General features: G+C 49.3%; 1 protein-coding gene and 1 long non-coding RNA gene across 2 annotated transcripts in view; one reads left to right on the forward strand and one right to left on the reverse strand.

Annotated features, from left to right (window-relative positions):
• LOC138771226 (uncharacterized) overlaps positions 1-3,893 on the forward strand; it is a 45,230-nt gene extending 41,337 nt beyond the window's left edge. The window contains exon 3 of the long non-coding RNA XR_011359567.1: positions 3,522-3,893. This is a non-coding gene — a long non-coding RNA (uncharacterized lncRNA). The remainder of the gene's footprint in view (positions 1-3,521) is intronic.
• Positions 1,389-14,438, reverse strand: part of LOC138771222 (intelectin-1-like) — a 29,331-nt gene continuing 16,281 nt past the window's right edge. Inside the window, exons 7-8 of the mRNA XM_069950785.1 lie at positions 4,814-4,917; positions 1,389-2,596 (exon numbers count right to left, since the gene is read on the reverse strand). Coding sequence (XP_069806886.1) covers positions 2,441-2,596; positions 4,814-4,917 — 260 coding nt within the window. The 3' untranslated portion in view covers positions 1,389-2,440. The remainder of the gene's footprint in view (positions 2,597-4,813; positions 4,918-14,438) is intronic.

Consider the following 14,438-nt stretch of genomic DNA (forward strand, 5'->3'; position numbering starts at 1 on the left):
CATGTAACACTTCAGCTATCAGGGATGATGGGGGCTGTAGTCATGTAACACACTTCAGCTATCAGGGATGATGGGGGTTGTATACATGTAACACACACTTCAGCTATCAGGGATGGTGGGGGTTGTAGTCATGTAATACACTTCAGCTATCAGGGATGATGGGGGCTGTAGGCATGTAATACACTTCAGCTATCAGGGATGATGGGGGTTGTAGTCATGTAACACACTTCAGCTATCAGGGATGATGGGGGTTGTAGGCATTTAACACACTTCAGCTATCAGGGATGATGGGGGCTGTAGTCATGTAACACACTTAAGCTATCAGGGATGATGGGAACTGTAGTCATGTAACACACTTCAGCTATCAGGGATGATGGGAACTGTAGTCATGTAATACACTTCAGCTATCAGGGATGATGGGAACTGTAGTTATGTAACACACTTCAGCTATCAGGGATGATGGGGGCTGTAGGCATGTAATACACTTCAGCTATCAGGGATGATGGGGGTTGTAGTTGCACTATTCTAGCTGGATTCGGGCGGCAGAGTAATGTGCAGGCTACCGCCCCCCTTCCCAGTTGCAGCCATGCCGACCTTTTGCTCACCCCCCACATTGCTGATGCCGGCCCGGGAGTGTCCTGACGGCTCCCACCTCACAGCCATCCACCTCCTGTCAGGTCTCCTCCTCGCCTCCCCCACCTCCAGCCTTCTCCCCTGGACGGTGCAGCTCTCAGCCTCTCTCTTCCCTCTCCTGCCGCCGACGCTGCTCTGTAATGCTATACTGACCCGGGACCCCGCGGCGATGTGAGAGGCAGGAACGGCCGGCGGCAGCAGCATGGTGCGCGAAGATCGGGGTCCCAGGTCTGTGTTTGCAGGGGTGGCACATAGAGAACATGACAGGCGCTCAGGTAGCCGCCTGTCATGTTCTCTGCACTATACTCTGTTAAACTACGCTATTTTGTAGTTTAACAAAGTATCGATACCAGGAAATCCTGGTACCGAACCGTTTTTTTTGCCCCGAAAATCGATAGTAGTATCGATTTTTCGGTGCATCGTGCATCCCTAATGTGTACACACACACAGTCATGTCACAGGTAAGAAACATAATGCACACAGTAATGTCACAGTACAAGAAGCAGTAACTGCAACCTCTATGCCCCACAAGGATGAGGGCAACGTAATACAAAAGAATACACACAGTGATGTCACGGTAAGGGAATAATGCACACAGTCATATTGTAAAGGACTAATGCACACAGTGATATCACAATAAAGGAATACAATAAAGAAATAATGCACACTGTGATATCACAATAAAGGAATACAATAAAGAAATAATGCACACAGTGATATCACAATAAAGGAATACAATAAAGAAATAATGCACACAGTGATATCACAATAAAGGAATACAATAAAGAAATAATGCACTCAGTGATATCACAGAAAATTAATAATGCACTGATATCCCAGTAAAGGAACAATGCAAGAGAATATACACCAGGGGTAGGGAACATTGGCTCTAGCTTTGGCTGTCCAGGCATCATGGGATTTGTAGTTTTGCAAAAGCTGGAGAGCCAAGGTTCCCTACCCCTGATATACACAGTGATGTCACAGTACAAAGGTAATAAGCAGTAAAGAAATAATGCACACAGTGAAACCACAGTTAAAGAATAATGCACACAGTCATAGCACAGTCAAGTAATAATGCACACAGTCATAGCACAGTAAAGGAATAATGCACACAGTCATAACACACTAAAGGAATAATGCACACAGTCATACCACAGTAAAGGAATAATGCACACAGTGATATCACACGAAAGGAAAAATGCACACAGTCATACCACAGTAAAGAATAATGCACACAGTCATACCACAGTAAAGGAATAATGCACACAGTCATACCACAGTAAAGGAATAATGCACACAGTGATATCACACAAAAGGAAAAATGCACACAGTCATACCACAGTAAAGAATAATGCACACAGACATAGCACGGTAAAGGAATAATGCACACAGTGATATCACATGAAAGGAATAATGCACACAGTCATAGCACAGTGAAGGAATAATGCACACAGTGATATCACAGGAAATGAGTAATGCACACAGTGATACCACAGTAAAAGAATAATGCACACAGCCATACCACAGGAAAGAAATAATGCACACAGTGATACCACAGGAAAGAAATAATGCACACAGTGATACTAGAGGAGAGGAATAATGCAGACAGTCATAGCACAGGAAAGGAATACAAAAAAGAAATAATGCGTAGTAATAGCACAGTAAAGTAATGCAGACAGTGATTGTAAAGAGATAATGCACACAGTGATATCACAGTACACCCCCCTATGAATGTAAGCTTGCTCATACAGTAGTGGCTCTATATATACTATACATAGTAAATGACTGAAACATGTCAGCAGGCACATCAGCGATAGAAGATCAGGACTGCTGCGTCTGTTATTTCTTTGCTATTACTCCATCCGGTATGTGTACCATATCCATCCCAGTCATAAGAAGTGAAGTCCCCACACTGCCTGTTCAACGGTGCCTCTCCGACGTATCCCCCTCCTCCAATACAATGCTGCAACAATAAAGACAACATCACCTAGTGCACCAAACCTTGGCTGGACTATGCTACCCACAGCCTCATTAGACACTAATATACATCATTTCTTACCTTCAGGTCTAGCACTAGGTCACTGGTTTATCGTCCAGGTTATAAAGGATACAACTTTCCAGTGGTTTGGAAAGCTGCCGGCTCCAGAGCTACAGGTTACAGACCTCTTCTGTATACCACAGCTGGATGAATCCTCATCGCCATGACTAGAAAGCCCTGGCAACTATGTTTTGCTTCCTGTGTGGTGTCCCACCACAGGTATTACTAGTCTGGACACCCCTCCCAAGTGGTAATGAAGTCATGTATACGTTTTGCCACTAGATGTATGTCACTATTATGTATATCTATGTCTGTATATTGCACAGCTGTAGTGAATCGGAGTTAATGTTTGTTTAGGATCTGCACCACCAATGAGAACTGCTCTTTCCCTCTCTATCCTTCTTTCTCTTTGCACTCTATTCTCCACCACTCACAGGAGCTGTTACACACCCTGTAGGAAGTTGTCACATGGGGAGAGGAAGTGTAGTAACACACTTAGGGGGAGATTTATCAAAGGGCGTAAAATTTAGACTGGTGCAAACTGCCCTCAGCAACCAATCGCAGCTCAGCTTTCAGCTCTGGTGAAAGGAAAGAGGAGCTGTTATTGGTTGCTGTGGCCAGTTTGCACCAGTCTAAATTTTACACCCTTTGATAAATCTCCCCCCTAGTCTTATCTAAGTGTCGGTAGAGAGAGGACACAAGACAAAACGGTCCCTGCTGTAGTCCAGCTGGGCCCTGCCAGGTCCCCTACCAAGTCCAACGTAGTTTATTCTGGAGCGTGGTAGCAGACAGACGTATGGAAGACACAGAGAATTTTCTTCTTAAAACAACACTTCTCTCTCCAATGCAGTGCTAATCACCAAGAGTGGACAAGTCTCATCCCAACCCACGCGGTGAACATCTCTAAAAGTGCAGGACGGTATCCTATAGCAAAGGAACTGATTGCTACACACCTACGTACTCTATCTCGCAACGCAGGTGATACCAGGGCACATTCGGACACTTTGCTCAACTCAGGTAACAAGGACTGGGGCTCGTGTCACCCTAATAGGACGGGTCAGCCAACACTGTAGGGCAACAGGTGGCACAGCGACAAAAGGTACAAGTATTCTTCTATTTTTAAGTATTCTCTTCAAGTTTTCTTCTTCAAATGTTCCGGCAGAGCACAGTACTAAATTGGGTTGGGACTCTCACAACCTACTCCACTGAACACTCTCTATTACTCTCAGCACGCAACCAAGCCAACACTGCTGTTTCACTTCTACCTCAACAGTTCTCGGTGCGGATCTAGTCAAGTATCATACTACTTCTTGTATCACAGAAGATTCTTAAGTAAAAAGGAAGTTTATTCTATCAGGACTCAGTGGTCATTATATCAGCACCTACACAGCAGTTACACCGTTCTTGGGTCATCTCCCCTTTCTGTGGGTGGCGGTACCAGCAGTCCGGGTTGGTCATAACTCCACTCCTGACCACCGTGATAAGTGCCCAAGGGACCCATCACAACCCGGCAGGTCACCGACCACAGGGGAAAGGGTATAGCCAGTCACAAAAAACTAAAAGCAGGTGTGCCCCCATACCTGTGTGCTGATTCAGCACTGGGGTCACGACAACATACTACCTGGCTGAGCTATACTTCACCGAGAAACCACCACAATAGCAAGCGACCGGTGGAGCACATACCACACCTGCATGACCTAGTGATTCCACCATTACTAAATGTATGGAGCTGGAAGCTGGATCTAACTGCATCCAGCTTCCTATTTCCTGCAGAAGTGGTCAGAGACTGCCCCTACCCTACTGAGCTCACATCAGCTGTGACTGCTTCAGGAATCAGGAATATAAGTTGGTGTATGACCTGTTCTTTCATACACAGTATGGTTGTTGTTTTTGTGGCCTTTTTTTGGCTCTACTATTTGACATGGTCCAGCCTATCAATTTGTTATTGATATTGTTTTATTGGGTACACTCCAGTATACAAAGCAGGGGCAGATATCAGTGGTTGGGTCAGCCAATATATTGCTGAATAAATATTGATAGACCCACGTGCCTTTGTGGCTCCACAAGATAAATATACATATGAAAGTTAGGGAATATAAATGATATATAAAGAGAAAAGAAAAAAAAAACAATGTTACTTACGTGTTCTGCATCAGGACCGGTCACCTTCATTCCAGGACAGAGCGCCAGAGCGGCCCCTTCATAGTTTACTGCACGGAACTGAATGAAGCCAGCGATAAACTGCCCTGTGAAGGTGACAGGCATAGACAAATTTAGAAACATTAGGCCTTAAAGGGGTACTCCGGCAGAATTTTTATTTATTTTTTCAAATCAACTTTTGTCAGAAAGTTATAAAAATTTACTTATGAGCTGCTGTAGGTCCTGCAGGAAGTGGTGTATTCTCTTCAGGCTGATACAGTGCTCTCTGCTGCCACCTCTGTCCATGTCAGGAACTGCCCAGAGCAGGAGAGGTTTTCTATGGGGATTTGCTACTATTATGGGCAGTTCCTGACATGAACAGAGGTGGCAGCAGAGAGCACTATGTCAGACTGGAAAGAATACACCTCTTCATGCAGGTCATACAGCAGCTGATAAGTACTGAAAGACTGAAGATTTTTAGGGCCGTTCACACCACCGAAACCGCCTGCTATCTCTTTCAATGAAGCAGAGGCGTGCGAGCCCTCCCAAAGAGACAATGTTCAACACTGGGGCAGGCGGGATTCCATGGCGGAGAATTCTGCTATTTTTGCTCAAAGTGTACAATCACTAAGAGGTTAAGTTTATATGGCAGGGTAAGGGTCCATTTACACAGAAAGATTATCTGCCAAAGATTTGAAGCCAAAGCCAGGAATAGATTTGAAAAGAGGAAAAATCTCAGGCTTTCCTATATGACCTGACCTCTGTTTATAGTCTGTTTCTGTCTTTGGCAGATAATCTGTCTGTGTGAATGGACCCTTATGGCCCTATTCCACGGAACGTTTGTCGTTCATAAATTCGCTAAAACGACCGCTCGTTAACGATAATCGTTCCGTGGAATAGATGTAAACGATCGAACGACTACAGCAAAATCGTCGTTCAGTCGTTATAAAATGTTTTTCAAAATGTCGAAAAAAAATCGTTAGTCTTTCAACGATAATTCGCTAATCGTTTTGTTGAATTAGAAATCGTGAAATCGTTCACCCAATGTGTTGAAAAACTAGGTGTGTTGTATTCAAATTATCACCCCGGCGAACGTTTTAAACGAGCATGTAACGACCGCAAAGTAATCGTTATCGTTCACGTGTTATATGTTGTCGTTCGCAAAATATAGTCGTGAAATAATCGTTAACGAGCGGTCGTTTTAGCGAATTTATGAACGACAAACGTTCCGTGGAATAGGGCCAGTAGTGATGCAGGATTGCTTACAAAACTCTCCCGCAATGTGAAGGTGGGGCCCAACTCTTACATACAAGGTCTTATAACTTGGCGGCTATGTTTTGTCCAGGCAGCCATAGAGGACAATGGTGATCTGCTGCAGCTCCTATAAAGGCCCTATTCCACAGAACGTTTATCGTTCATAGACTCGCTCCAACGACCGCTCGTTAGCCATAATCGCTTCGTAGAAGAGGTGTAAACGAGCGAACGACCAAGGCGATTGTCGTTTGAAAATCTTTTTCAGCATGTCGAAAAAAATTCGTTTTTGTCTTTGAAAGATAATTCGCTACTCGTTTCGTTAAATTACAAATCTTCCAGTCGTTCGTAAAAAGGCCTACATGATCACCCCGGCGAACGTTTCAACGACCATGTAACGACCGCAAAATAATCGTTTCACTACAGGTATCGATCACTACAGGTATCGATGGTGTATTATGTATTATCGTTCGCTAAAAAAATAAGTTAAGTGATCGTTAACGAGCGGTCGTTGGAGCGAGTCAATGAACAATAAACGTTCCATGGAATAGGGCCTTAAGACGGAGTGACGGCCGCAGATCGCTGCTATCCAGATCATTGGTGTTTCCACATATTGAAGAGACAACGATCAGTTGACATTGTGCGTACCATCTGATCGCTGTCTTCTATTACACAAAGCAATTATTGTCCGTAATGGCCGATAATCGCTTAGTGTAATAGGGCCTTAAAAATTTGTCCATAGAGCTACTTCCCCTTTCTACATTGTGTACATGGAGGGGACCGTTCTCCATCACACCCAATGTCCCAGGTGTAAGCTCCCTGCTGCCGACCTGATTGTATCCCACCTGCGAATGGTTGGATGGAATTTTCAGCTTATGTCAACAAAAAAACCTTTATTTAAAAAATTACTCTCACTTCATTACATCGGTGTCACCTAGACGGGGCTAAATTACATCGGTGTCGCCTAGGCGGGGCTTCATTACATCGGTGGACAGTGTCACGTAAGCGGGGCTTCATTACATTGGTGGATAGTGTCACCTAGGCGGGGCTTTATTACATGAATGGACAGTGTCACCTAGACAGGGCTTCATTACATTGGTGTCACCTAGGCGGGGCTTCATTACATTGGTGGATAGTGTCACCTAGGCGGGACTTCATGACATCGGTGTCACTTAGGCGAAGCTTCATTACATCGGTGTCACCTAGGCGGGGCTTCATTACATTGGTGGACAGTGTCACCTAGGTGGGGCTTCAATACATCAGTGTTACCTAGGCGGGGCTTCATTACATTGGAGGACAGTGTCACCTAGGCGGGGCTTCATTACATTAGTGTCACCTAGGTGGGGCTTCACGGTGGTCGGTCCCCATCTCCTGGCTGGGATGAAATGAAGGGATTTTAGAGCAGAAGGCAGACAGAGACAAGTGTTATACAGGTATATATCACATGTACAGCGGCAACTAAGAGCCGTGTTACAGGAAGCCATAACTGACTGAATCCGGCAGATTATCGCTCTGTGTAATAGAGACAACAATCACGGCTGATGGCGTCAAATGGTCCGACGCCAAAATCATCGACTGCCAACCGTGCAATACGTGTAATAGTGATACATGGCCGACGGCTAATGACTCATACACGGTGTCCAGGAGAAGGGGAGCAGAGGTGTGTACGAGCAGGTGATACACTGTGCTCCTCCGCTGATGGGAGGGGGATACACGGCGGCCACATTGGGGTCATTCAGTGCCAGAAATTTGTAATTTACTTCTATTAAAAAAAATAATCTAATTTTCCAGTACTTATCAGCTGCTGTATGTCCTGCAGGAAGTGGTGTATTCTCTCCAGTTTGACACAGTGCTCTCTGCTGCCACCTCTGTCCATGTCAGGAACTGTCCAGAGCAGCAGCAAATCCCCATAGAAAACCTCTCCTGCTCTGGACAGTTCCTGACATGGACAGAGGTGGCAGCAGAGAGCACTGTGTCAGACTGCAGAGAATACACCACTTCCTGCAGGACATGCATCAGCTGATAAGTACTGGAAGACTCAAGATGTTTTAATAGAAGTAAATTACAAATTTCTGGAACCAACTGATTTGCAAGAAGAACTGTTTTGGTGACTTCCCCTGTAAGGCTAGGTTCACACTGCGTTTTCAGCATCCGTTTAACGGATCCGTTTTTTTTAACGTCCAGAAAAATAGGGTCAGCAACGTTTTTTGGTCCGTTTTGGTCCGCCAAAAAAAACGGATCCGTTTTTTTTTATAATGGAAGTCAATGGAAAAACGGATGCACACAAATGAATCCGTTTTTTGCAATCCGTTTTTCATGCGTTTTTTGCAAAAAACGGATGCGTTAAACGGATGCTGAAAACGCAGTGTGAACCTAGCCTAATTGTGTTATTATGTCTGGGCTGTCAGAGCAGTGTGAGGTGTGAGGTTACTCCCCCTGCTGGACAGTCACAGCTCGGGGGAGATTGTGTCAGGGAGTTGTAGAAGCTGTGGATCTCACACAGAGAATTTGGGCCCTGGAAAAAGGCCGCAGGAAAATCCATCACATGGACGATCAACTGTCAACGTCCGCCATCAATCACCTGGCAAGGAGAACGGGAGAGACGGGAGACTAAGCCACAGCTGTAACAGTGGAGGAGACCCCATTAACGTCAAGAGACAGCAAATGCCCAGCAGCCGTCCAGGGATATAAATCTGCCGCTAGCAGCACCCCAACATAGATTGTATATAAACCCCCAACATATAAGGAACAGGCGACCCTTCTCCATCACCTGCTTAAAGGGGCTGAGGAGCTTGTACAGTGTGTCCCCCTGCTGTGCTATTAGTAGAGGGGGGGGTGCGATACCTCTCCACTATAAGCACATGCACACTCCCCCCACCCCTCTCCACTATAAGCACATGCACGGTCCCCCCACCCCTCTCCACTATAAGCACATGCACGCTCCCCCCACCCCTCTCCACTATAAGCACATGCACGATCCCCCCACCCCTCTCCACTATAAGCACATGCACACTCCCCCCACCCCTCTCCACTATAAGCATATGCACGCGCCCCCCTCTCCACTATAAGCACATGCACGCTCCCCCCACCCCTCTCCACTATAAGCACATGCACGATCCCCCCACCCCTCTCCACTATAAGCACATGCACACTCCCCCCACCCCTCTCCACTATAAGCACATGCACGGTCCCCCCACCCCTCTCCACTATAAGCACATGCATGGTCCCCCCACCCCTCTCCACTATAAGCACATGCACGGTCCCCCCACCCCTCTCCACTATAAGCACATGCACACTCCCCCCACCCCTCTCCACTATAAGCACATGCACGCTCCCCTCCCCACTATAAGCACATGCACACTCCCCCCCCCCCTCTCCACTATAAGCACATGCACGCTCCCCCCTCTCCACTATAAGCATATGCACGCGCCCCCCTCTCCACTATAAGCACATGCACGCTCCCCCACCCCTCTCCACTATAAGCACATGCACGCTCCCCCCACCCCTCTCCACTATAAGCACATGCACGCTGCCCCACCCCTCTCCACTATAAGCACATGCACGCTTCCCCACCCGTCTCCACCAGGGGTGTAACTAGAAATGGCTGGGCCCCATAGCAAACTTTTGATTGGGCCCCCCCCCCCCCCCCCCCCGACTGACCACTAAACGGTCAAGTGAAGTCATAACTACATAACTGCTAGCTCTGGTCAGGAGTGCTTGCAGTTAAAGGGACATTTACAAAACCCAGGAGACCAGCAGGGCCACTCGGTGCTGCAAATGATGACGGCTCAGGGGGCCCAGTGTATTGCAGGAGCAGGCCATGGGGCCCCCTGATGCGGCGGGCCCCATAGCAGCCGCTTTGGCCGCTGCTATAGTGGTAGTTATGCCCCTGGTCTCCACTATAAGCACATGCACGCTCCCCCCACCCCTCTCCACTATAAGCACATGCACGCTCCCCCACCCCTCTCCACTATAAGCACATGCACGCTCCCCCACCCCTCTCCACTATAAGCACATGCACGCTCCCCTACCCCTCCACTATAAGCACATGCACGCTCCCTCACCCCTCCTCACTATAAGCACATGCATGCTCCCCCACCCCTCTCCACTATAAGCACATGCACGCACACCCCACCCCTCTCCACTATAAGCCCATGCACACTCCCCATTCCTCTCCACTATAAGCACATGCACGCTTCCACACCCCTCTCCACTATAAGCACATGCATGCTCCCCCCACCCCTCCCCACTATAAGCACATGCACGCTCCCCTCAACCCCTCCACTATAAGCACATGCACGCTCCCCCCTCTCCACTATAAGCCCATGCACGCTCCCCATTCCTCTCCACTATAAGCACATGCACGCTCCCCCCTCTCCACTATAAGCATATGCACGCTTCCACACCCCTCCCCACTATAAGCACATGCACGCTCCCCTCAACCCTCTCCACTATAAGCACATGCACGCTCCCCTCAACCCTCTCCACTATAAGCACATGCACGCTCCCCTACCCCTCCACTATAAGCACATGCACGCTCCCCCCTCTCCACTATAAGCACATGCACGCTCCCCCACCCCTCTCCACTATAAGCACATGCACGCTCCCCCCACCCCTCTCCACTATAAGCACATGCACGCTCCCCCCACCCCTCTCCACTATATGCACATGCACGCTCCCCTCCCCACTATAAGCACATGCACACTCCCCATTCCTCTCCACTATAAGCACATACACGCTCCCCCACCCCTCTCCACTATAAGCACATGCACGCTCCCCCTACCCCTCTCCACTATAAGCACATGCACGCTCCCCACCCCTCTCCACTATAAGCACATGCACGCTCCCCCACCCCTCTCCACTATAAGCACATGCACGCTCCCCTCCCCACTATAAGCACATGCACGCTCCCCCCACTCCTCTCCACTATAAGCACATGCACGCTCCCCTCCCCACTATAAGCACATGCACACTCCCCATTCCTCTCCACTATAAGCACATGCACGCTGCCCCACCCCTCTCCACTATAAGCACATGCACGCTCCCCTCAACCCTCTCCACTATAAGCACATGCACGCTCCCCCCCACCCCTCTCCACTATAAGCACATGCACGCTCCCCCCCATTCCTCTCCACTATAAGCACATGCACGCTCCCCACCCCTCTCCACTATAAGCACATGCACGCTCCCCCACCCCTCTCCACTATAAGCACATGCACGCTCCCCCCTCTCCACTATAAGCACATGCACACTCCCCATTCCTCTCCACTATAAGCACATGCACACTCCCCCACCCCTCTCCACTATAAGCACATGCACACTCCCCCCACCCCTCTCCACTATAAGCACATGCACACTCCCCCACCCCTCTCCACTATAAGCACATGCACGCTCCCCTCCCCACTATAAGCACATGCACGGTCCCCCCACCCCTCTCCACTATAAGCACATGCACGCTCCCCTACCCCTCCACTATAAGCACATGCACGCTCCCCTCCCCACTATAAGCACATGCACACTCCCCCACCCCTCTCCACTATAAGCACATGCACACTCCCCCCACCCCTCTCCACTATAAGCACATGCACAGTCCCCCACCCCTCTCCACTATAAGCACATGCACGCTCCCCTACCCCTCCACTATAAGCACATGCACGCTCCCCTCCCCACTATAAGCACATGCACACTCCCCCACCCCTCTCCACTATAAGCACATGCACGCTCCCCTCCCCACTATAAGCACATGCACACTCCCCCACCCCTCTCCACTATAAGCACATGCACGCTCCCCTACCCCTCCACTATAAGCACATGCACGCTCCCCTCCCCACTATAAGCACATGCACACTCCCCCACCCCTCTCCACTATAAGCACATGCACGCTCCCCCCACCCCTCTCCACTATAAGCACATGCACGCTCCCCACCCCTCTCCACTATAAGCACATGCACGCTCCCCACCCCTCTCCACTATAAGCACATGCACGCTCCCCTACCCCTCCACTATAAGCACATGCACGCTCCCCTCCCCACTATAAGCACATGCACGCTCCCCCCTCTCCATTATAAGCACATGCACACTCCCCACCCCTCTCCACTATAAGCACATGCACGCTCCCCTCCCCACTATAAGCACATGCACACTCACCCCACCCCTCTCCACTATAAGCACATGCACGCTCCCCCCTCTCCACTATAAGCACATGCACACTCCCCACCCCTCTCCACTATAAGCACATGCACGCTCCCCAACCCCTCTCCACTATAAGCACATGCACGCTCCCCCCTCTCCACTATAAGCACATGCACACTCCCCACCCCTCACCACTATAAGCACATGCACGCTCCCCACCCCTCTCCACTATAAGCACATGCACGCTCCCCCCACCCCTCTCCACTATAAGCACATGCACGCTTCCCACCCCTCTCCACTATAAGCACATGCACGCTCCCCCCAGTCCTCACCCCCTGTATACAGTGTATACAGCATCATACACTTGTATATAAGAACATAGGGGGAGATTTATCAAACATGGTGTAAAGTGAAACTGGCTCAGTCGCCCCTAGCAACCAATCAGATTCCACCTTTCATTCCTCACACTCTTTGGAAAATGAAATGTGGGATCTGATTGGTTGCTAGGGGCAACTGAGCCAGTTTCACTTTACACCATATCACCTCTATACATATCACTGGTCACCACACATGGTATATACTATATACTGCTCCATACACCTGTATATAAGAGCTGCAGGCAGGCACCATTCCTGGGCAGCATCTCCCATTACACATAGGTCCCGGCTCCCGGCAGCCTCCTCTCTTCCCTCAGGCTCTCTAGCTGCAGGAGTGTCCTCCCTGCCAGGCCCTGGAGCTGGGAGGAGAGAGCGGCCTCTAGCGGCTGCAGGGAGAATATACTGGCGCTGGGAGGAGAGAGCGGCCTCTAGTGGCTGCAGGGAGAATATACTGGAGCTGGGAGGAGAGAGCGGCCTCTAGTGGCTGCAGGGAGAATATACTGGAGCTGGGAGGAGAGAGCGGCCTCTAGTGGCTGCAGGGAGAATATACTGGAGCTGGGAGGAGAGAGCGGCCTCTAGTGGCTGCAGGGAGAATATACTGGAGCTGGGAGGAGAGAGCGGCCTCTAGTGGCTGCAGGGAGAATATACTGGAGCTGAGAGGAGAGAGCGGCCTCTAGTGGCTGCAGGGAGAATATACTGGAGCTGGGAGGAGAGAGCGGCCTCTAGTGGCTGCAGGGAGAATATACTGGAGCTGGGAGGAGAGAGCGGCCTCTAGTGGCTGCAGGGAGAATATACTGGAGCTGGGAGGAGAGAGCGGCCTCTAGTGGCTGCAGGGAGAATATACTGGAGCTGGGAGGAGAGAGCGGCCTCTAGTGGCTGCAGGGAGAATATACTGGAGCTGGGAGGAGAGAGCGGCCTCTAGTGGCTGCAGGGAGAATATACTGGAGCTGGGAGGAGAGAGAGGCCTGTAGTGGCTACAGGGAGAATATACTGGAGCTGGGAGGAGAGAGCGGCCTGTAGTGGCTGCAGGGAGAATATACTGGAGCTGGGAGGAGAGAGCAGCCTCTAGTGGCTGCAGGGAGAATATACTGGAGCTGGGAGGAGAGAGCGGCCTGTAGTGGCTGCAGGGAGAATATACTGGAGCTGGGAGGAGAGAGCGGCCTGTAGTGGCTGCAGGGAGAATATACTGGAGCTGGGAGGAGAGAGCGGCCTCTAGTGGCTGCAGGGAGAATATACAGCCTCCAGCCATAACTGCCACAGCACATTGTTTATATCTATAAGCCTGAGCTTCTATGCATGGGGGATGGGGCAGGGGGCGGGGCGTGCCATCACAGGGGTAGGGCTTTTCTGGGACACTGTAGTATATAGAGCAGAGTGATGTATGTGTGGATTATATAGAGGGGCAGTATACAGTGTTATCATACATAGGAGATTGCACATCTGTTATCTGTCATATTCACTATTAGTGCTGACACTGTCTCCGCATTGCACTTATATTTTTCTCTCCTTTGGATTGGCTGTACATTGCCATGTGGAGGTTGTTGGCCCCTCCCCCGTAGATGACATCACTGGTTATTATGGCCCCTCCCCCGCACATGATGACATCACACATGGTTCCTGTATAGGTCATGATGACATCACACACAGTATATAAGCAGCAGAGCTCTAGAATCTCCAGAGGTGTGTTAGTGGTTGGTGGAGGTAAGTCTGCTGTGTCCTTCCTTCTCTTCTATAATATAGGATGAAACTATTGCTAGAATATCCTCATCCCTACAGGTATATAGTATATTATATATCATGGGAGTACCCCTCTATTCTGATCCCTACAGGTATATAGTATATTATATATCCAGGGGCGGTCTTGGCAT

This window comes from Dendropsophus ebraccatus, chromosome 13 (genome assembly GCF_027789765.1).
Source record: "Dendropsophus ebraccatus isolate aDenEbr1 chromosome 13, aDenEbr1.pat, whole genome shotgun sequence".
NCBI classification, from domain to species: Eukaryota; Metazoa; Chordata; class Amphibia; order Anura; family Hylidae; genus Dendropsophus; species Dendropsophus ebraccatus.